General features: G+C 44.5%; 1 protein-coding gene across 2 annotated transcripts in view; it reads right to left on the reverse strand.

The window, feature by feature from the left end:
* Positions 1 to 1,155: 1,155 nt before the first annotated feature.
* The window catches only part of PGK1 (phosphoglycerate kinase 1), a 36,281-nt gene continuing 15,061 nt past the window's right edge, over positions 1,156 to 22,375 (reverse strand). Inside the window, exons 2-12 of one of the 2 annotated variants that reach the window (XM_040999446.1) lie at positions 19,529 to 19,626; positions 12,426 to 12,476; positions 10,431 to 10,586; positions 10,172 to 10,316; positions 8,082 to 8,185; positions 7,415 to 7,534; positions 3,307 to 3,421; positions 2,933 to 3,112; positions 2,301 to 2,478; positions 1,957 to 2,055; positions 1,156 to 1,632 (exon numbers count right to left, since the gene is read on the reverse strand). In XM_040999446.1, the coding sequence (XP_040855380.1) occupies positions 1,592 to 1,632; positions 1,957 to 2,055; positions 2,301 to 2,478; positions 2,933 to 3,112; positions 3,307 to 3,421; positions 7,415 to 7,534; positions 8,082 to 8,185; positions 10,172 to 10,316; positions 10,431 to 10,586; positions 12,426 to 12,476; positions 19,529 to 19,593 (1,254 nt within the window). In that variant the 5' untranslated portion in view covers positions 19,594 to 19,626 and the 3' untranslated portion in view covers positions 1,156 to 1,591. Of the gene's footprint in view, positions 1,633 to 1,956; positions 2,056 to 2,300; positions 2,479 to 2,932; positions 3,113 to 3,306; positions 3,422 to 7,414; positions 7,535 to 8,081; positions 8,186 to 10,171; positions 10,317 to 10,430; positions 10,587 to 12,425; positions 12,477 to 19,528; positions 19,715 to 22,375 lie in introns of those variants that run through there. The other variant, XM_040999445.1, reaches the window with a different exon arrangement.

Consider the following 22,375-nt stretch of genomic DNA (forward strand, 5'->3'; position numbering starts at 1 on the left):
GAAATTTGTATAAGCATGTGACTTAGAAATGTGAAGCTTAGAAAAACAGAGTTGAAAGCAGCCATTTCTGGGTAACAGGAATTGAATGGGATGGACAGGCTAGGCTTTTCTTGTTTTATTATATTATTATTATTATTGTTTTATTATAACCTACTTTTTTTTAAAGCCTCATTTATTTTTATTTGCAAGGCAGTTATGGGGGGTGGGGAGGAAGAGCCATGGGTGGGTGGAGGAGTCTCTCATCTGCTGGATCATTCCGCAAGCAGACATAAAGGCCAAGGTTGAACCAGGCCAAAGTCAGGAGCTTCTTCCAGGTCTCCCACGTGGGCACAGGCACCTATGGACCTGGGCCATTTTCCACTGTTTTCCCAGGCCACAAGCAGAGAACTGGATCAGAAGCAGGGCAACCAGGACAGAAACCCACATGGGATGCTGATACTGCAAGCACCAGCCGCAACCCTTAACTTTCTAAGTTACGAGCATGCATGGGTCAAGAACATCACCTAGCATTAAAACAATTCCATCTGCAAGTACCTGGGTTAGTTATTCCAGCCTGCAGCTAACACAGACTCTGGGACTCAGGCAAGCTCAAGTAATTGGGCTCTTTAGTCCCCCCTTGGGACTAAATGGAGTTCCCAGGTCCAGGCTTCGGCCCCTGGACAGAGACCCTTGTGGGCATTTGGGAAGTGAGACAATAGGTCAGAGCTCTGTCTCTGCCTTTCTGCCTCTCAAATATTTTAAAATTATGACCATGCATCTCTATGCCTATGGCCTCCAGCAGTGGACGGCTCAAGTCCTTGGACCCTGTCCCCAGCATGGGCAACCGGTGGAGACTACTGGCTCTTGGCTTTGGATCAACTCAGCTGTGGCCACTGAAGCCACTAGGAGAGTGAACCAGCAAATGAAAAGATCTCTCTCTGCTTCTCTCTGTGAATCTGCCTCTCCAATAAAATAAAATAAATCAAATATAATCACATAACTGTGGAAAGCATTACCACACTGTGCTAGAATAGGCCCTGGCCAAAATGTAGACATTTAATCCCCTTACTTTGCCATGCTACTGCCTCATTTCTATATTCAGAAATGCACACAGCCAATCCCTTTCTTAACATTCTGTTTTCACACTTCCTAACAAAATATGACAAGAGAAAAATCCCAGTTTCAATGAACATTTTTATTGTTTAAGAGATAGTCAACTTTGTCTGCCTACCTGCAACTAGAACTTCATCTTGTTCCCATGCTGAACAGTGAAACAGTGACAAGGCTGATCAGAGTAACTGCATCAAGAAGATAGCTAAGCTAACACAGCTCACTTTCTTTTTAACAGGTGAAATATAAATATATGCACTCTAGAATGTACAATGGTTTCAGCACTAAGGAATTACATGAGATCTTCATGAATGGAGGCAAATCCAGGGTGCAGTAAAGATGAGCTGAGATGCTGTGCAACCGTTTAAGGGTTCCTGGTGCTGCATCCCTTGGCCACTAGCTCAATCTTGATGTTGGGAAAGCTTTTAGCCAATGCCAAGTGGAGATGCAGAAAACGAGTTGATTTAGGGGCTATGAACAGGAACCAAAAGGCAGGAAAGCACTAAACATTGCTGAGGGCATCCACCCCAGGAAGGACTTTACCTGTTTTTGAGAGAGCACACATAGAGATAGGATTACTATAGGGTCCATTACACCTGACTTCTGCCCTTCTAACTCCCCAGTAACATGTCGGCTCTTCTTTACAGGATGAGACATGGGCACCTTTTGTATTTCAGGCCCCAGGTGTACTAGAATGTGACCTCTTTGACAACAAGTTCCTGTCTTTCCTCCCCATTTAAAATGGATACCCAGAACAAGTCCTTCCATTTGTACAATCCAGCTAATAATGACCACTACTGCACTATCTTACTCACTGTATTGTCCCCACCTTTGCCCACACAACCAAAATACAGAAAGGAACCTCACCTTCCAGAAGCTCTAAACTGGCACCACCGCCAGTGCTCACGTGGCTGACTTTATCCTCTGTGTTCCATTTGGCACAGCAAGTGGCAGTGTCTCCACCACCTGTCAAAACAAAGCCAGATAGTAAAGGAGAAAGGAAAATAATTGATACTAAGATATTGAGGCAATGTGCTCCTTGACCTAAAGGCAGCTGATGAATTTCCCCTCATCAAGAGAACATCCTCCTTAAATTATACACCTGCGTTTCTCTCAAGATTTACCCAAAGAGACTCAGGGAAAAGCTAGCCATTTCCTCTCTACTGTCCACTGATCAGAATTCCAGTGTCAGTTTTGTACAGGAATCTTACCTATGATGGTGATGCATCCCCTGGAAGTAGCTTTCACCACCTCATCCATGAGGGCCTTGGTTCCTTGAGCAAAAGGTTCCCACTCAAATACCCCCACAGGTCCATTCCACACAATCTGCTTCGCCCGAGCAACAGCCTCCGCATACTTCTTGCTGCTCTCAGGACCACAATCCAGGCCCTGATGGTTAAAACAATTAAAAGAGGATGAACTTAAGAGGAACTACTTAGAGGAACAGGTACTACCTCTACCAAGAACTTAAAGCTGGACACCAGAATTTGTTCTGGAACAAAAATTAAAAACCTGACTCATAACCATTTCTAAGTCAAGAAAGGAATCTGGAGAGTACCTTCACAATGCCAAGACACTGAACTAGACAGATCAGTATTCTTAAACTCTGGCATACATGAGAATCAACAGGAAAGCTTATTCAAACTCAAAACTGCCAGACCCATCCCTAGAGATTGATTCAGTAGGTCTGGTATAGGGCCCAAGAACCTGCAATTTTTATGAGGTTTCAGAAATGATCCCAATACTGGGAGTCTTGGGACCACACATAGTCGATTAGTAGTTGGAGTGAATGAATTGTTAATACCAAAAAGTTTCTTTTCACTCATCTGCCCAAGTGACTTACCATCCAGCCAGCAGGTATACCAGAAGCCACGGTGGCTTGGCCAGTCTTGGCATTCTCATCAAACTTGTCAGCAGTGACAAAGTCAACAGGCAAGGTAATCTTCACACCATTCTTCTCAGCTTTGGACATGAGATCTTTGACAATCTTGGCTCCCTCTTCATCAAACAGAGAAGTGCCAATCTATACAGAGGAACCAAAAGGTTGAGGATCAGACTCTATACTAAAATCATGCTTGTGTCACAAAAGAAACAGGAACCAGAATTAACAAAGGAACAAAGAAAAATGAAAAACTCGCTAGAATAAATAAAAATGGGACTTCTTAGGGCCCACATCTTTACACAACCCACCAGTCTGTCACATCCACTGTTCCCTACCTCCATGTTGTTGAGCACCTTAAGGAAGGTAAAAGCCATTCCTCCACCAATAATCATCTCATTGACTTTGTCCAGCATATTATTAATCAGCTGAATCTTGTCTGCAACTTTAGCTCTAAAAGGAAAACAAAAATCATCAACAAAAGAAGCAACTGACAAGGGAAGTGACATACAGAAAGCTCGAGATTCTGTATCAAGCAAATAGAGAACTGTCACATAATGACAGAAGTCTTGCCTAGCTTTGTGCTGCTTTTCTCCAACCAAAGAGGTCAAACTAAGAACTTGGCTCTAGATCAAGGACTTAGAAGAACTAAGATTATCTTATGGAAGCACAGGTTCCATAGATGCCTGCTTTTTCCCCCTCTGCGAAAAGTCAGAGGGAAAGATTGCTAACTCTGGGATCCCTGAGCCTACCCAGAATTATCCTAACCACAGTGCAGGGATATCATTGTATACTATACAAACTGTGAAAAAAAAAAAAAAAACCTTAGATATTCCTAGTTTCAATTCACACTCTATGCTCGGCTGCTGGGACATTTGCTTTATGGCATTGTTTTTTTTCTGCTGGACCACAATCTAACACATTTGTTGAGTACCTAACTGCTAAGCACTCAAAACTCGGTGGACAAGACAAAAATCCCTATGCTGTTGGAGCTTGTTTGCCAGTAGAAGGAAACAAATACACATGAACATTTTCCCCTCCCTGTAAGAGAAGACCCAAACAGTTAACATGGGAAAACGGTGACAAGTTATTTCTTATTTCAGGTATAAGGAAAGACTGGCCACTATGGAGTATGAGGATAGATTATTTCATTTAGTGAAAAAGAAGAGAGACAGACAGCAACCTCCCATCTGTTGGTTCATTCTGCAAATGCCCAGGGATATCTAGGACTGGGCCAGGCAAAGCCAGGAGTCAGAAAGTTAATCCAGGTCCCCATTTGGTTGGCAAGGATGGAAGCCATCAGCCACTGTCTGCAGAGCCAGGACTTAAATCCACACACCTCAATATGAGATGCAAATATCTCGAGCAGCTTCAGAACGGCTATGCCAAATGCCCACCCTGAATTATTAACAAACACACTGCTTCAAAAAGTTTATGGAAAATAGCATTCAAACTAAGTTTATTTTAATGCAAAAAATCTTGAAATCCATGCAGAATCTTTTCATAATACACATTTGCCTTGAGTTTTTGAAGATTACTGATATACAGAGATTTCAAAATCAACACACCCAAAAGGCTCAACTTCTACTAAAAATGTGGGACAGGTCAAATACTGACCCTGTTTCAACAAATCAACAGAACAAAAGCACTGGGGAAAGGGGGATTACTCTAAAATAAAAGGTATTTAATACTCAACCAAGTGTAGTATGAGTCATTTGGACACTTATGCAAACACATCAACAGTGAAGACGTACTTCTGAAATAGCATTTAGATACAGACAGGAAACTAAAATTTCGGATTTTCTTAAGTATAGTATGGTTATTTAAAAGAAATTTGTTTTGGTTAAGCCCTCACCTGGGACACTTGCATCCCATATCAGAGTACTACTGTGCTTCTGATCTGCTAAGGTGCCTGGGAAAGCAGCAGGAAGTAGTTCTAAGAAGTAGTTCCTGGATCTGATTTCAGCCTGAACCAGCCCTCACTATTGTGGCCATTTGGGAAGTGCCAATGCATGCATGAGCTCTGCATTTCAAACAAATAAATCTCTCAAGTGAAATTAATCTCCCTATCAGTTCCTAGAGGTATACAGAAGTACTATAACCACACAGCGCCTAAGGATTCAGCACAAATGAAAATATTAAAACATAGATGAAAAAGTGGTCAAAATGTCACTAATTATCAAAGCAGAATTAGGTGAAATAGGTGTCTGAGGTATACTATTGCTCCACTTTTGTTTTACAAAAACTATAACATTATCTCCAACACTACTACCACTAAGCAGGGGAACTATGCTGCAAGACAGTTGGTAAAATAAATCTTCACATCAACTTCTCAAAAGAGGTAAGACAGTCTCAACTTCTCTGAACCTCCACCTTCTGAGGTTGTTATACTCTGTCAACTATGATCTGATATATTAAACTAGAAAATTTTAGAATTAAACAATTCTTGGGGCCAGCAAAAAGCTGTAGCAAGGTGATCCTCTATCTGCAGCACCAGCATCCCATACGGACACTATTCTTATCCGTGCTGCTCTACTTCTGATCTAGATCCCCAATTATTACGGCCAAAAAAACAGCAAAAGATGGCTCAAGTCTTTGGGCCGTTGCACCCATGTGGTAGGGAGGAAGACCCAGACGAATATCCTGACTCCCAGCTTTGGACGGGGGCAGCGCTGCTAATCATCACCATTTGGGGAGTGATCCAGCAGACGGGAAATCTGTCTCTCCTTTTCTCTGTAACTCTTTCAGGAAAAGAAAACCTTAATTGTCCCACTTTATTATTGGTAATCTCCTGGTGTGCTAATTTATAAACTAAACATAATCAGTTGAAGAAATAACTACCAGATGGAGAACCTTGGGGAAAAAAAAAATAAATCAACCCAGATGTCCATCAACTAGATAAAGAAAATGTGTATATACACTGTGGCATACTACTTAACCAAAAAGAATGAAATCATGACTTTTGCAACAAAATGGATGCAACTAGAAACCATTATGTATATTAAAATAAATGAGTCCCAAAAGAAAAATACCATATTTTCCCTTATCCATGGTAACTAATACATACAATAGAAAAAGTGTAATCTGTATAACTGGCATTGAGATTAGATTACTAAGGATTTGTTTAAAACTATTGAGGAACGGTAGTTTTTTACTTGTTGTTTGTTTATAGTTTACCCAATAGAGCTTTAAGCCTGTGATTGTAAAGTGAAATGAAAGTATGCTACTGATGAAAAATGTTTTAAAAATAAGAGAAGGGGTAGGGTAAGAAATATTACTATATTCCTAAATCTGTATTGAAATTTCTTCATCTTGTACAAATTAAATTTATATTAAAAAAAGTTTAAACCTAACCATACCATTAGATGGCACTCAATCCCATATTCCATGTCTACAGAAAAAGGGAGAACAAAGCCAGACAGCTCAGATCCTAATCTCCAGGACAGCAAAGATCAGAGTCTGACCATTAAAACCCAGAACACACAAGAGCCATGCTTCTGGGAACATGCTTTCTGTAAGACACAGAAAACTATATCCACCTGAATTATTTTTAGGACATTGAAACTGCATTCATGGTGGCTGGAGAGCAGTTGCTTTCTGAAATTGACACCCAACTCTAGAGTCAATTTTCTCAAGAAATGCTGAGTGTGTGCAGTCCCATGTGGGAATAAAACCCTGCTCATACAAAGGTCACGGTCCTCTAAGCCATAAAAAGGCCTACTACCTAGACAGTCATGCCAAGTGACAGGAAGTTATCTTAAGTAATCCCAGATCCCCATTCCTCGTTAATCACCTAAGTCTCTGCTCTTGACCTTCAATTCTGAAGCTTCTATTTTTAACTAAGCCATCAGAATATCCTTACCCATGTTCCCACGAAGTCAGTGTGTGATGTGGAGTGCTGAGGTCTAAATGACAGCTTACACATGCCTGAGGAGCACGTAAAGGGACTGAGGGCTTCAAAACCATCAGATGAGCAATCTGCACTGATTTGCCCATTTCTCCTTCCTTGCCTTCCCTACCCCGCTCGCTCCCTCACTCCCTGGTTTCCAGGCGAGTCTCAGCAGACTGGGGACACGCGAGAGCAGAAGACTCCTTCAGAGTCAGTATCACAGTATCCACCTCCCTTGGCTCTGTCCCTGCCAGATCATTAGCCCTGCAGTCTTCTGCCAAAAGCTTTGAGTCCTGCCAGAGGACCTTCTCCACCAAGCACCCTCCCTTGATTCTGGTAACCCCCTCAGGCCTTCGGGATGCTACTGCACGTTGCCAGCCCCAGATTACTGCACTGCCTCTTTCTGGTTCCCTAAACCTACCCTTACCTTTGTAGTCAAACTTTACTAAGTTCTCCTCAGTCACCCAGTGTGATTGCACTCCATGATTACAAACCATTCAAACCATGGCCTACCACCAGACAAAATCAAAACCATGATCTTAAAGAGTTCTTCATACCCGCCCAGGATGGCCAGGAAAGGTCGCTCTGGGCTCTCCAAGGCCTTGGCGAAGTAGTTCAGCTCCTTTTTCATCAAAAACCCTCCAGCCTTCTGTGGCAGATTGACGCCCACCATGGAGCTAGGAAAGAGCAAAAGACATTCAGATTTTGTTCAGATTTCACCATTTCTGCCAGTCCTAGAGGTTATCTCCTCATTATCAAAATATTTTTATATCTGTGACTGCAGGAAACCATAGTTCCCATCCCTAAACTGCCAACAATAACAACAAAAACTCAGTTAACAAGTTTTTGATCAACAGCACAGGGTCAAAGTGAAAGAATCAAAAGCAATGCAGTTGTATCTAAAGACATCCCGTGACAGGCGCAGAGCAGAATTTCCATAGGTAACTGGCCAGCTGATGTCAAAACAAGGTTCAGGTTTTGTAAAATGCATAAAGGGAGAATGCAATAAAGTAAAAAGTGGGTGATCTGCAGCTGTACAGAAAGCTCTACAATTCCCAACAGTTTTAACCTTTATTCTTCTGTAGATCAGGGATATTCACCGGTACCCACAGAAGCAGCTCCAATGAGAAACTCAAATGATGGCAGTATAATTCAAACCAAAACTCATGCTGCTCAAATAAGAATGCTGCCCTCAGCACAGTGGTCTGCTAAAGCTCTTGGTACCTGTGGGCCCGGTGAGCAGTGCCAAAGGCATCATTCACATACACATCTCCCAGTTTGGAAAGTGAAGCTCGGAAATTTTCTACTTTGGCTGGATCCGCTTTAATCTGTAAGGAAAAAAAAAACAAAAACAGGAACTAGTGATGGCTCCAAAAAGATCTGTGGAAGTATTTTATGCCACTGTGAGCTAATGTAGTAAGTTGGCAAGAGCACCTGCCCTTTCTCCCAACTAGTCCAGGTCCTTTTACCATCCTTACCATCCACCTTCCTCAAACTGCAAAGCAAGAAGCATTCTCAATCTATGGCGCAACTTCTAATCACATAGATAATGTACCCTAGCTATAGGCAGCCCCAGGACCTCTAGATCAAAATTCTGATTATTCTTCCCTACCATTATCTCAACCTCACTTCTGCATTTTAACGTTCTCCTTGTGAAAGCAAGTATTACACTAGCCTCAAGTTGCTGGTACCAAGGCCTTTCTGCAAAGGCAAAGAAGCCTTCACAGGCCTCAATTTGCCAGTTGCCTTCTGCCATTTCTAAGCCCTAGAGCTTGTGTATCTTGAGTTTCAGTTTCAAAGGGCACCAGATTTTTGGTCAGCATTTGAGTCTTACTACAGTAGCAAGACCATGCCAAAGAGAAGCTACGGCAAGGCCAAGAGCCTGTGATGCTAAGAAAAGAAACTGCTTGAAAGCAGGCACTTTCAGTGACCTTAAGAAATGTCAGAAGTTACTAGCCTGACTGGGCTGCAACATCCATTGGTTCCAGTAGAAGACAGCGCTGGAAACAGAACCGACCCAGCAATTGCAACTACCAGCTGATTGGGGCAATAGTCTGTACTGGACCCTGTGTACTTGCTAGCACACACAAGAATCTGGACTTGGAACACCTCAGACAAAGTTTCTTTAGGGATCCCCTCAAACTGCCAGATTCAGATCCCTAATCATGAAAAGACAGAGGAGAGAATAAATCAACTACCCCAGCCATATGTTGGCAGTGAAAAACAGGGCAATCGGAGACTCTAAGATGGACTATGTCAATCAGTGGATTCTGCAGTGATTTCTTTGTGCTTGGGATGGTGAGATTGGCAGCAATTCATAACCGCTGAACTCTCAAACCACTTGAGCAGGTCCTTCAGAGGATACCCCACATCAGGGACCTGGGATGGGTGGGAGACTGGGTAGGGCTTCTCCCTTTACCTCCCCCCTTTACCCCAGATATAGGGAAAAAAAATATGGAAATGATAGTCTTACTCTCTTTCCTGTAGCCCTTGAACCTTTGTGCCCTAATCAACTATGTAAAGATTGTCAAAAATAAAACTTAAAAAATGGGAAAAAAAAGTTACTAGCCTTAAAAAAAAAATGAACCGACTTAGTAGCCTTGGTGCATATGTTCTCTAAAAAGACACCAGAGTGGACCACCAGAGTACTAAAACATGCCTTCAGTGTCCCAGTTAGCCAACAGGAAAACTCAAGAATCATCCTCTAAAAGCCAGTTTTTGGATTCTGGTTTTCAAGTCACAGCAGTCCGCTTTGTGCATTAGCAATGACTGCTTTTACACAAAAGCAGAGTTGAGTGGTTCCCACAGGCCATAAATGGTCATAAGTGACTATGTGACCCACAAATCCTGATATTGACCATCTGTCCATTTATAGATAAACTCTGCTGATCTTCTGGAATGCCACAACAACAGCACACACCTCTAACCTCAAAGGACGCTGTGTGTGCATCCTGAGGCTTAGCTTCATTATGAAATCAGGCAGCTACTTATACCTCCTAATGTTAAGGGAAAATGCTTCCAAATTCTCCAGAAATATTCACCGACTCACATCCCAGTGGTGGTGACTTTGTCAAAGGCACTTCAAACCCATGTGAGCAGAAGGGCTTCGGAGATGCTAGCAACATTTTACTGATGACCTGGGTAGTGGGCACACAGATAGGTTTACCTAATAATTATTAGGTAAGCTGCATGCATTTTTACATTTATTATAATTCAATAACATGGTCTCTAAAGAAAAATAAATCTAAACATCCTTTATTCGTGCACCTGACAAAAAGCACCAACACCAATCAGGCGAATATCCCATGGCCCACCTTGTTCCCAGAAGCATCTTTTCCCTTCCCTTCTTCTTCCACATGAAAGCGGAGGTTCTCCAGCAGGATGACGGATCCAGCAGCAGGGTTGGCACAGGCTTTCTCCACTTCTGGGCCCACACAGTCCTTCAGGAACAGAACATCCCTGCAGAGGGGGGCAGATGAAGATGCTAGCAGTCAGAACATTAAGAAGCAGTACCAGCACGCCTGGCCATACCTCCTGCCATGGCAGCTCACAACCCCCAGACCATGCACGTACTTGCCCAGCAGAGATTTGAGTTCTGCAGCAACTGGCTCTAAGGAATACTTGTCAGGCATAGGAACACCATCAGGTCGGCCAAGGTGACTCATCAGAACAACCGACTTAGCTCCATTGTCCAAGCAGAATTTAATGCTTGGAACAGCAGCCTTGATTCTGTAACCAAAAAGAACAGACAGAACAATGTGAATTCCAGGCCTTAGTGGGAAATAGTTTATTCACAACATCATAATGTCATTTTTTTTCCTTTCAACTTTTTAAATTTAATTCAAGAGGCAGGTTTTACAAAGAAAGGAGACAGAGAGGTCTTCATCCTCTGATTTCACCACCCGAATGGCCACAATTGCCAGAGCTGAGCTGATGTGAGGCCAGGAGCTTTTGCATCTCTCATGCGAGTTCAGGGTCCCAAGGACTTGGGCCCTCTTCTACTGCTTTCCCATTATTATAAATACATTGTTTTCCATATGGCACATAATAGTTTCTTGTAATATTGAAAACTTTTGCACATACTGCTATTTTCTACCTTTACCAGCTTATAGGAAATATTGATAACAAAGTAAAGCATTAATTTATTCAACATTTATTGAATGCTTCATATGTACAAGACATTCCACGTTCTGAGGCTGCAGAAATGAAACACAATACAGCCTCTGCTCCAATGTAAGTAAAAATCTAAAGGAGGGAGAGACAACAGACTGTGTGTGTGTGTGTGTGTATGTATGTACATGTAAACAAAATATAGCACATAATGACTGGACAGGCTGGGAAAGGAAAGACCCTGAAGGTGCCATTGAAGTATACTGGATGATAAAAACCCAAGTTCTTTCAAAGTATCCTATGTATCTAGCAGATACAAAAAGTCATTGTATAAAAGGAATATGTATTATATAAAATTTGCCCAATGAAACTAATTGTTAGCCATTATCAGTAAATTCTATTATTTTCTTTTTTTCTTCTATATTTAATTTATTTATTTGGATAGAAGAGATGGTTCTTCCACTACCTTCTTTACTCCACAAATGGCCACTACAGCCAACGCAGAGCCAGGCTGAAGCCAGGAGTCCAGGAGCTTCTTCGGAGCATCCCAATTGCAGGTGGTGCCTAAGCATGTGGGTTACCTTGCACTGCTTTTCCCGGGCACATTTGGCACAGAGCTGCATCAGAAGTGAAGTAGCCAGGACTCCACATTGCCCACATGGAATGCCAGCACAGTAATCCATGTACTGAAGTTGCTCTGGGTCTAGCTGTACATGCTTCAAGGTGGCAGCCACTAGCCACATGTGCCTACTGAGCACCAGAAGCGTGAACAGCCTAAAACTGAGACATGCTCTAACTATAAAATACATGTTATACCTCGAAGAAACGGAGCTAAAAGCGAAATGCTCCTTTCATTTCCAGCTTTATTACACACTGAAATGACCATTTTAAATAGCACATTAAATAAAATGTGGTTTGCTCTGCCATTTGACAGCAGTTTTAGAGTACTGAAAAGCATTATCGATACTAAAATTTTCTGCTCCCAAATCAGGAATCTAAGACACTGGAGCAGTTTTCCCAACTGACAATGTTACTTCTGAATCCTTTTCCCTTTTGTTTTTCAAAAGCAAAAGGATATAAAAATTCTCAAAAAATAAATTTCAACCATCTGGGATGAGGGTTTAAAAGATGACATGTAAACTTAATAACTAATCACATTAAAAAATCCCTGTCTTGCATAGTTCCTTGGTTTGCTAGAGAAGCCACTTAACTTTAAACTTTGGAATTGAAACAAAAATCTCAAAACTCAGATTAAAAAAAAAATGGAGAAACTCACTTTCTTAATATGATTATTTTTCAATTAAATGATTATTTTCAATTAACCCAACAGGCCATCCGGTGGGTTAGTGAAAAGCCAAAATTGTAGTTGCTTCACTCGCACAACATGAAGGGAAATGCCATTTCCTCCCAGCAGTGGCACAGCTTTCTTACGGCCAGTCGGTTTCGCACAGCCCTTACCTCTGGTTGTTCGTTATCTGGTTGTTCTTCATAGGCACATTGAAGTCCACCCTAAAAAAAAAAAAGTTTTAGGTTCAAAACCAAGATCTACTTATTGTCTCCAAGAGCAGAAGACTGTGAATGACCCAGGTCTACAAATTCAAGTTCAACTCTCACTTTAAACCTATTCAGTAGTGTTAAAAGGCAAAACAGTACTGAGCCTTGGGGAGGAGAACGGAGTGACAGGCACGGGCACCAGCAGGGCAGGGGGCTTGAGAACATCTGGTTACCTCCCATTTCCTGACCTGGATGACTGCATAGGGATGCAGATTTGTGGTAATTCCTTGAGCTTCTGATGCGCCCTCTTAGACAAGGATCTTATATTTTGGAAAGATGTCCAGACAAAACCCAACTGAAGCCACAGTAAGTAGTGCAGAAGTGAAAACCAGCTCCATCTAGAGCGGCTACTGCTTGGGCCAAGCATGATTTCCAAAGGAGCAGCAGCGGGAAGGGTGATGAAGGCCAAGGAATGCTCCTGGGTCTCCCTCGTTTGCCACTATACCACTCAAAAGGAAGAAATTAAGTGGAGTAATAAAACACACTAAGAGAATAGCCAAGAATTCTTCTTGGAGAAAACCTTGACCTTTAGATTAACTGGAAATTAAGTATCCAGTACAAAGTTCACACAAGTAATGTAAATAAGATGGCCTATCAGTCTAAAAGGAAAAGGTGGGACATACACTCGAACCCACCCAACCAATCAGAAGGGATGAGACCAAGACGACCAGAGGCAGTAATTCACTGCAGTCTTTCCTTCCTTACCCAACATTTTTTTACCATTTTTTTTAAGTTTATTTTATTCTTATTTGCAAGGCACAGTCTTAGAGACAGCTCTTGCACCTGCTGGTTCACTTCTCATATGGTCACAAAAGCCAGAGTTAGGCCAATCCAAAGCCAGGAACTTCCTCTGGGTCTCACGTGGGTGCAGGTCCCAGGGCTTTGGGCCATCCTCGACTGCTTTCCCAGGCCACAAACAGGGGCACATACAGGATACCAGAACCATAGGTGGAAGATTAGCCTACTGTGTCAGTGCCAGTTCCATTCTTTACTATTTTTAAAAATCAGTTCTTTAAAAAAGTTATTCTGTATTTCTGAAATTCAGCTTATTCCTTTGCCTACTGAAATCATTCACTCATGATTTTTTTCCTGATCTGTACAATGAGGAAAATACCTACCTCATAATGACTGAAGGAATTAAATGTTAGAAACTTTTTCTGTGCTTAAAGAGTTCCTAGCACACGTCCTTAAAATGTTCCCTACAAGGAACAGCTGGTGGCACTTGCGTTAATCCTCCACCTACCAGTGCCAGCAGCCCATTTGGGTACAGATTTGTGTCCTGGTTGCTCCACTTTTCATCCAGCCCCTTGTTCATGGCCTCAGAAAGCAGCAGAAAGCCTGGGGTCCTGCATCTACAGAGACCCAGAGGAGGCTCCTGGCTCCAGATCAGCTCAGCTCCATCACCTCTGGCCACTGTAACTATTTGGGGAGTGAACCAGCAGATGGAAGATCTGTTTCTCCTCTCTCTCTTAAATCTGTCTTTCAAATAAAAATGAATTGTAAATAAAGGAATATGGTAAAATATGACCTGGTCAAGGAGATGACTGCTCTTCTTGATCAAACTCCTTCTGCTCTCTCCCCTTTTTACTTCTCTTTCTAGGCTAAGGCCAAGACATGGCAGAAGGGCTCCACATTCTATAGCCTGGGGTCAGCATCATGCTTCAACAGACTAATCCTTCATCTATCTTCAAGCACCAGCATCCCATAAGGGCACCAATTCATGTCCTGGCTGCTCCACTTCTGATCTAGCTCTCTGCTCCTGGCCTGGGAAAGCAACAGAGAATGACTCAAACCCTTGGGATCCTGTACACCCATGTGGGAGACCCCCCCCAAAAAAACCTCCTGGCTTTGGATCAACTCAGCACCAGCCACTGTAGTCGTCTGGGGAGTAAAACAGTGGATCAAAGATCTTTGCCTATCCTCTCCAAATCTGGCTTTATAATAAAAATAAATCAGGTTTTTCCAAAGATTTGAGTTTTCTGTTTTTATTAGAAAGGCAGATCTAGGGGGGAGGGTCTGGGGAGGGGTGGGAGAATCCCAGTACCTATAAAGCTGTGTCACATAATGCAATGTAATTAATAATAATAATAAAAAAAAGAAAGGCAGATCTATAGAGAAGAGACAGAAAGATCTTCCATCCTCTGTCTCACTCCTCAAATGGCTGCAATAGTCAGAGCTGAGCTGAGCTGAGCCAAGCTGAGCCAAGCCAGGAGTCCGGAAATTTCTCAGGGTCTCCCATGTAGATGCAAGGTCCCAACACTTTGGAACCCTGTACTGCTTTCCCAGGCCACAAGCAAGCAGCTGGACGGCAAGCGGAAGAACCAGAGCACAAACTGGTGCCCATACAGGATCCCAGCACTTTGAACAGAGATGATTAGCCAGTTGAGCCATCATGCCAGGTACAAAAATAAACAAATCTTAAAAATAATTTAAAAAATCCTACAGACCTCCTGACAGGATCACAAAACTTCCTACACCCCACAGACCTACCTAATCAACCTCACTGCAGAGCAACTTTTACAAAGATGAGGTGAGGAAATTAACTTTGTGTTGCATGAATTGTAAACGCATTTTTCAAAGCTTTCCAAATTAAAAACACTACATCTCTGAAGGGAGAAATCAGTTTCATTTCAGACTGCTGGATTCTGATTATAAGCATCTTCTTTAAATATCTTGGCCAAGGCCTGGCCAGCCTTAAAGTACATTCCAAAGAGGATAGAGTATTCCATTACCTTGGATCATGTTCCCCTATGCAGTCTCCCAGAAGGCCTGTGGTCCAAAGAGAGGCTCTCGCTAAGAGGGTGGCACCACCTGCCAGGCTGTTCCCCACCCCCACATCCTTACAGGAAGGAGGATTTTTAGGGCAGAAACACTGAGAAAGTCCTGCCAAATGCCATGGCATCAGCTTATGATGCATATTAGATTCACGCTCTCCCTCTGCCCTCCAGATTAGCTCCCCTGCCCCTTTCTTTTCCCTCACTCTGAACAGCTTTGCTTAGGTTCCTCTGACCCCACCACAGGAACTGATCTTGCCAGTTAACAGGGCTCATTTTCGCAACATCTGCACCCCTTCCTTTTCTACTTCCCCCAGATGCTTGTGCGCTTTGCCTCAGGCAGGCAGTTTGATGTCCCCAACACACCCATCAGGAATGGCTAAAGTAATAAATCAAATGTTGACACAATCAAATGTTGGGGAGGATATAAAGAAACTGACCAATCACACATACCGGTGGGAGGAAGGCTGACTGATTCAGTGCCTTTGGAAGTCTGAGGACTCCCTTGAAAGGTTAAATGTGACCCCAAAATCCTACCTACTCCCTCTGTTTTTACCCTCCCAAATGACAAAGCATATTCCATACCAAGGCTTGCACAAGAGTGTTCACAACAGCAATATTTGAAAGAGCTCAAAACTGGAAACCACCCAGCTTTCAGCGGGAGAATAGTTAAACAATGTGTCACACATGCAGGCCATGGAAAACTACTGAAACGCATGAAACTGCTGATACACATAACCACTTGGGTAATTCTGAGTGGGAAAGCCAACCCCCCAAAATTATGCACTGTTGATTTCACTTGGAGAACGTCTTAGAATGGCAACTGCAAACACAGGGCAGATCAGCGATTGCCAAGAGTTAGGAACGAGGAATGGGGCAGGAGCATAAAGGGGTTAGTGTGAGGGAGATCTTGGCTGTGATCAAAGTCTTCTGTCCCAATTATGGCAGCCACACAAATCTAAACATGTGATAAATAAAACAGCACAGACAGGTCAACCTTTGCTAATGATCTAAAATGTATCCATTGGGGAAAACGAGGTAAGCAGAGATCTCAACGCACAGCCTTTGTTTTCCTGGAAATTTTAAATAATTTCAAAACGCAACTGAAAATAGACTTAATTGGAATAAGAATAGTCTACTACTTCAAATTTTGCAATCCAAGCCAGGTTCTGTTAAAACTCTTAAACTATGCCACCCTTCACTGTTCTTTACTGGAAAATTTGGGTATTCTGGCTGTCTTTCTTTGCTTTGGTCTCCTTTTTTCCCCGTTTTTCACTCCACTGCAACAAACCTGTTGCTTAACAACTTACAACAAGTTTGAAAAAAAAAATTGGGTTTATATTTGAAGGAACCAAAAAAACAAAAAAAATAGGGGGAAGTTTCTTATAAGCAGGCAAAGGATGACTAGCAACCTATGAGAGAAAGAAAGGAAATGACACCGCATAATTAAGCAGGAAGTTTGCCCCAGAGAAGCTGCAGAAGTGACTGGAGCTCTAGAAAATTGGAGTAGAATCTGGAAACAAACTAGTCTGAAGCTTCTAGCTCCTGTTGATTGCCCTTGGCTACTCAAGCCTAGGGGCCAGAAGATTCAGCAAATACCAGAGAGTTCTCTTGGGAAGGACAAAGAGCCGGGGCCACCCATTTTTTGAAGCGCTGCCAGAAAGCATCACATAAAGGCATGGAGACAAAAGCTGAATAGAGCTGCCAGCCTGTGGCTGCCCTGGTCTCCTCAGAAAAAAAAAAATAGCCCAATAACATGAGGATTCGTCCAAGCGGCTACATCAATAACCAGAGCACAAAATAACTGCAGCCCAAACAAGTAGAGTATTAAAGGGGGGGATTGTTGACTGTAGCCTTCAGCAGACAAGGGTTTGTGTTCAAACTGACCTTGAAAGGCAGACTTTTGACAATGCTCCTCAAAACTGTGCATGCATCTCAATAACCTTTTCAATTCATTTCTTCAAGAACCTTTTAAAAGTCCCCTTGTATGGGGAGGATCTAGTTGGTAGCCCGTAGCCAAGCAGACTGAACTTCTAGCCCGGACTCTGGCACCCACTTCCTACTTTACTAAGCTCAAACAGGTCACTGTGCATCAACCAAACTCGACTAGCCAATGATTTCAAGGCTCGGGGTGAACCTGCTAAAGGTCATTTATTAGCTGCACAGGGAGAAAAGCTAACACTTCCTCCAGTTGTACCCCCAGCCAGTGGAGTTAATTCTGCAAAACACTCACTTTCCCCGGGGAGTAGACATGCTCAAGCTACAGGAAGGTAACCAGCATGCCTCATTCTGGACTTCAAGATATACATATATATATACAGACACACATAAATAAAAATATATATAATATATAGAAAATTTTCCAGAAAGGTAGATTTACAGAGAGAAGGAGAAACAGAAAGAGCTTCCATCCACTTGTTCACTCCCCAAGTGGCCGCAATGGCCAAAACTGAGCTGATCTGAAGTCAGGATCCAGGAACTTCTTCTGGGTCTCCCACGTGGGTGCAGGGTCCCAAGGCTTTGGGCTGTCCTCCTCCGCCTTCCCAGGCCAGACACGGAGCTGGATGGGAAGTGACTCCAGCCAGGACAAGAACCGGTGCCCACATGGGATCCCAATGCGTGCAAGGTGAGGATTAGCCACTGGGCCTCCACGCAGCGCTGTTCCCCCCCCCCCCCCCCCGTCCCCATCCTTGACTTTCAGCTATGGCAGATCTGGGAAGGTCAGTCTTGGCCACAGCGGACAGAATAATGAAAACTGATGGGCTGATCCCACAAATACCCACCTATTCTTTTCTTCTTTTTTTGTAACGTCTGTTTCCTTTCTTTAGGATCATGAAGCTGGAAAGGATCCTTATCTAATACTTAGAAGGTTGTGATTTCTTCCTTGCTGAGATTAGAGGCCTGTTAATTGGGCACATGTGAACAGCACGTGTTTCCCACACAGATTGAAGCTATTTGGGGTCTTTTATTTAAATTCAAAGCGAGGCAGAAAAGACCATCTGCAAACTCACTTTTTTCTGCAAACTCACACTGGTGATAATGAAATTAAGAGGGAAAGAAAGAGGTGTGAACTTTTAGAATACCTACACAGTCCTCGAAGTCCTAAGTGGTCTCCTACGTTTAATACAAGGTTAAATAAATCCCCTCTTGCCTCGTATGTCTGTGAACATCCCTCACTTTACCTTGCCCAAAATGGGAAACCGGCTGGATCACACCTGCCTCCCCATTAATCAACAACTTCCCCCCAAAAGGTCATGGCTGTACACCACCATCAATCCAAGCCCTTACAGTCCTTCCAAAGCCCACCCCTGGATGCTGCCTAGGTACATCCAGCCAGGCTGGTCCAGCAGCCACCTACCTCATCACCCTCCTGCACTTTGCAGTACACTCTATACACCACGCTAGGAATTCTGGCAAGTGAAGTGAGAAGCCATGTTGGTGAGTAACCAGGGATCCACGTGGGCAGAAGAGCCAAAGCAGCCTTTCCCACTTCCAGTCTCCAAGCCGCGGGAGGCTGGAGGACAGCCTGGGAGCCACACCCTGCTTACCCTCACCCAGCCTGTGTCACAATGCTGATGCACACCTCAGAGCCTGCAGGCTCGTGAGCTCTGTAGCAGGGGCCGGTTATATAAGCTCTACGGGGGTCCTCTTCTGGCGCGCCCCTCCCAACCCTAATTCTTGGGAGGGGTGGGGGAGCTCTACTCCAGAATATTTAAATCTGACATCCTCTGGGAAAGGTTTCCCTTTGTGCAGAGCCCTCTGAAATGGGAGCCGTTTCGCCTTTATCTGGGATGATCTGGGGCGGTGGGGGAAGGGAAATTTTGTCCAATGACCTTTCAAGGTCCCTCTCTTGGGGCCTACAGATTTGCGAGACGAGCAGTCAAGTCCCATCTTGCCGCCTGGGAGCTGGAGGCCACAAGGAAAAAAAAAAAAAAAGTGGGAGGCGGGGAGGGCAAAACGTGTCTGGGCTATCAGAGCCCTAACTCATTCAGTGGGATCCACGCCCAAACGGTGACTGCGGCCGCTTTCTCAGTAAGTATTTTTAAAAAAAGCAGCCAGAAACCTTCTATAGGTCCAAGCCTCAACGCACTGCAGTCTCGCCCCCTTTAGGGGCCAGTCTGAAGGCTACAAGCGACTTAGGGCCGCCGAGGAAGCAAGTTGGGCCCCGGCCTGAAAGGCTGCTGCAGCGACCAAGGGCAAGGGCGAGGGAGCGCAGACACAAACGGGGATTACCTCATCACGACCCGCTTCCCCTTCACGTCCAGCTTGTCCAAAGTCAGCTTGTTCGAAAGCGACATCTCGGCGGTTGAACGGATGCAACAGGCCGGAGTCTCGGGCAGCGGCGAGGCGTGCACAGCACAGAGAGCAACGTGCGTTCAGACGGGACGCGTGGAGCGGACTGAGCGGTGCGCGGCCTGGCAGCGGGTCCACACGGCTCCCCAAGCCCCGCCTCCCGCCCGCCCCTTCCCGGCCACGGCTCCCGGCGCGCCGGCAAGAGCAGCGGTGATTGGCTACGGCCCGAAGGGGCGGATGCGATGCCATTGCTCCGATGCCCTGTCCGTCCGCGAGGGCACTGGTGCGACGTGCGGTTTCCATTTGTCACGTCCGGCACGGAGCGACAGCGAAGAACCTTCCCGACTAGGGGTGGAGCTGGAGGCAAACTCGAGGAGCCCCCAGCAGGTGGTGCGGAAGCGGGTCCCGAGTGGCGCCGAGGGGCAGACGTGGAGGCCCTGGAGCCGCGCCACTGCGCAAGCCCACGACGCCCTGGAATTCCTCTCCTTCATAAGAAGCATCAATGCAAATGACACTTCCTTTTTGCCAGTCTCCCCCAAATGGATTTGTGGTACCTAAAGTATGTCAGAAATCAAGAAAAGCCCAGCCCCCCCTCCCCCGCCGCCCTCCACTATTGGTTTAAATGAGAAATGCAAAGTAATTGCTCTGATTCCTGCGTGGTGAACGCTGTGGCACTCCCGTGTAGCATTATCCTGTATTAAAGAATCTAATGCTCACAACTCTCGGGCCACATCCTGATTTTGCAGGCGAAGTAGGTGATGCGCAAAGGTTTAGCTCAGGTCTTCAGAGCGTGAAAGTGGGAGTCCAGAGCCAGGCCATGCAGACCCAGAGTCCTTAAGTACACCAAATCTTAAGTGTCACTGATAGAAACTAGGACCTTAGTAGCCAACAATTTTAGAGTCACCCTGTAAGGAGAGATTTAGAAAAGACACAACATGTCTAATTTAAAGTTACAAGGTACACATACACTTCTTTCAACCCTGCCCCTGTACAAAATGGTAAACCGAATTGGGAAATAACTACACGGAAGGCTGAGCTGTGCCTCCAGGCCCTCTCAGGAACGTTCTGGATAAATGTAGCACTGCTTTCATTCCGCCTAGTTACTGTGATTAGAGGGAATTGCAACAAAAGTCAAGAAACAACAAGGGCCAGGTGCAGTAGCCTACTGATAAAGTCATTCCCTTGAACACACCAGAATCTGGTGTGGGCACCGGTTCTAATCTCAGCAGCCCCGCTTCCCATCCAGCTCCCTGCTTGTGGCCTGGGAAAGCAGTCGAGGATGACCCAGAGCCTTCGGACCCTGCACCCGTGTGGGAGACCTGGAAGAGGTTCCAGGAACACCTGGCTTCAGCTCAGCTCAGCTCTGGCCTATGTAGGCACTTGAGGAGTGAATGCACACACTTAGGGAGTGAATCAGCAGACGGGAGATCCTCTCTGTCCCTCTTCCTCTCTGTATATCTGACTTTCCAATAAAAATAAATAAACCTTTAAAAGAAAAAGGAAACAAAAAGCTCACAGGCTGACAGCCGGGATGTAATAGTGCTCCCCAATTACTAACCATTTGCCATTTGTTAGATACTGCTGAGTGCTGAGCTGGCAGGATTCATTTACTCTGCGCAGTAGCCTGGGGAAGCAGCTGCCGTGTGATGTCTGTTTCATAGATTAGCGCGTCAATGCACGGAAAGATCAGGGGTCTTTGTCCTACTATTGATTTGAAACTGCAGCAAAGGAGCAAAGACCCTAAGAGTGTTGGAGTCTGGGGTGACGTTTTCCAGTGTTGCTGGAAAATAAAGGGAGGGTGGAATAGGTCTCAAATAAAATTGGTGAGGCAAGGGAAGCTGAGGCCAGATCCACTGAACCTTATAACAGTGTTAAAGATGTGATTTTTTTATCCTGAGGGGTATGGGTAGCCATTTCTTCAGTTAGCATTGCCTGTAAAACAACTGTTTCCTCCCCATTGCCTTCCTAGCAGACACCGGATTTGCTTGAGTGTTGAATTGAGGACAGGTGCCCGGGGAAGATAGGCTTATCTCACAACCCCAAAGGCGAATCATGATAGACTTAAACAAAGCATAGTAATCCTGTTGGCCTTTGTTGCCGACTGCTCTGTGAAAGCGCACTGACTCAATTGGGGCCAGCGAGGTAGGCCGACGCGTCGTGGGAGACTTTGCCCTCTGATAAAACAGAGCAGCCAGTGGAGCAAGGCCTTTTGTTCTCCACCCACCCCTGACCTTCCTGCCAGGGTTACTGTCCTGCAGGAGCATTCGGTTTAGAATGTCCAGTGATTTGGAAAAATGTCTACAAATTATTTCGAAACTCTTCTTTTTGAAAGGTGGAGCAGAATTCCCCTCTTCAGTGTGGACTGTTCCTTGGCGACTTGCCTCTGCTCACTGTGTTGTGAGCACCAGCTTGCTAATTTGCAATCCAGATCCTTTTCACACACAAGTATATTTTTTAAAGATTTATTTATTTGATTGGAAATTCAGATATACAGAGAGGAGCAGAGAGGAAGATCAACCCAGCCTGCGTGTTGACTGCAGTCTCCTGAGAGACTGTGAGTCAGGACTACCCAGGCTTTTCTTCCCAAATTCCAATACATGCTTGATGTTTTAAGGTGCTAAATTTTAAAGTATGAAAGTTCGTGGGTGGGGGGAGGGGCACTTGGCCTAGCAGTGAAGATGCTGATTGAAATACGCATGTCCCCATATCAGAGCACTGGAGTTCCAGTCCTGGCTCCGCTTCTGATTCCAGCTCACTGCCATGTGCATCCTTAGAGGCAGCACATGA

The sequence above is a fragment of the Ochotona curzoniae genome, unplaced genomic scaffold (genome assembly GCF_017591425.1).
Source record: "Ochotona curzoniae isolate NIBS_2020 unplaced genomic scaffold, NIBS_Ocur_1.0 scaffold_1852, whole genome shotgun sequence".
NCBI classification, from domain to species: Eukaryota; Metazoa; Chordata; class Mammalia; order Lagomorpha; family Ochotonidae; genus Ochotona; species Ochotona curzoniae.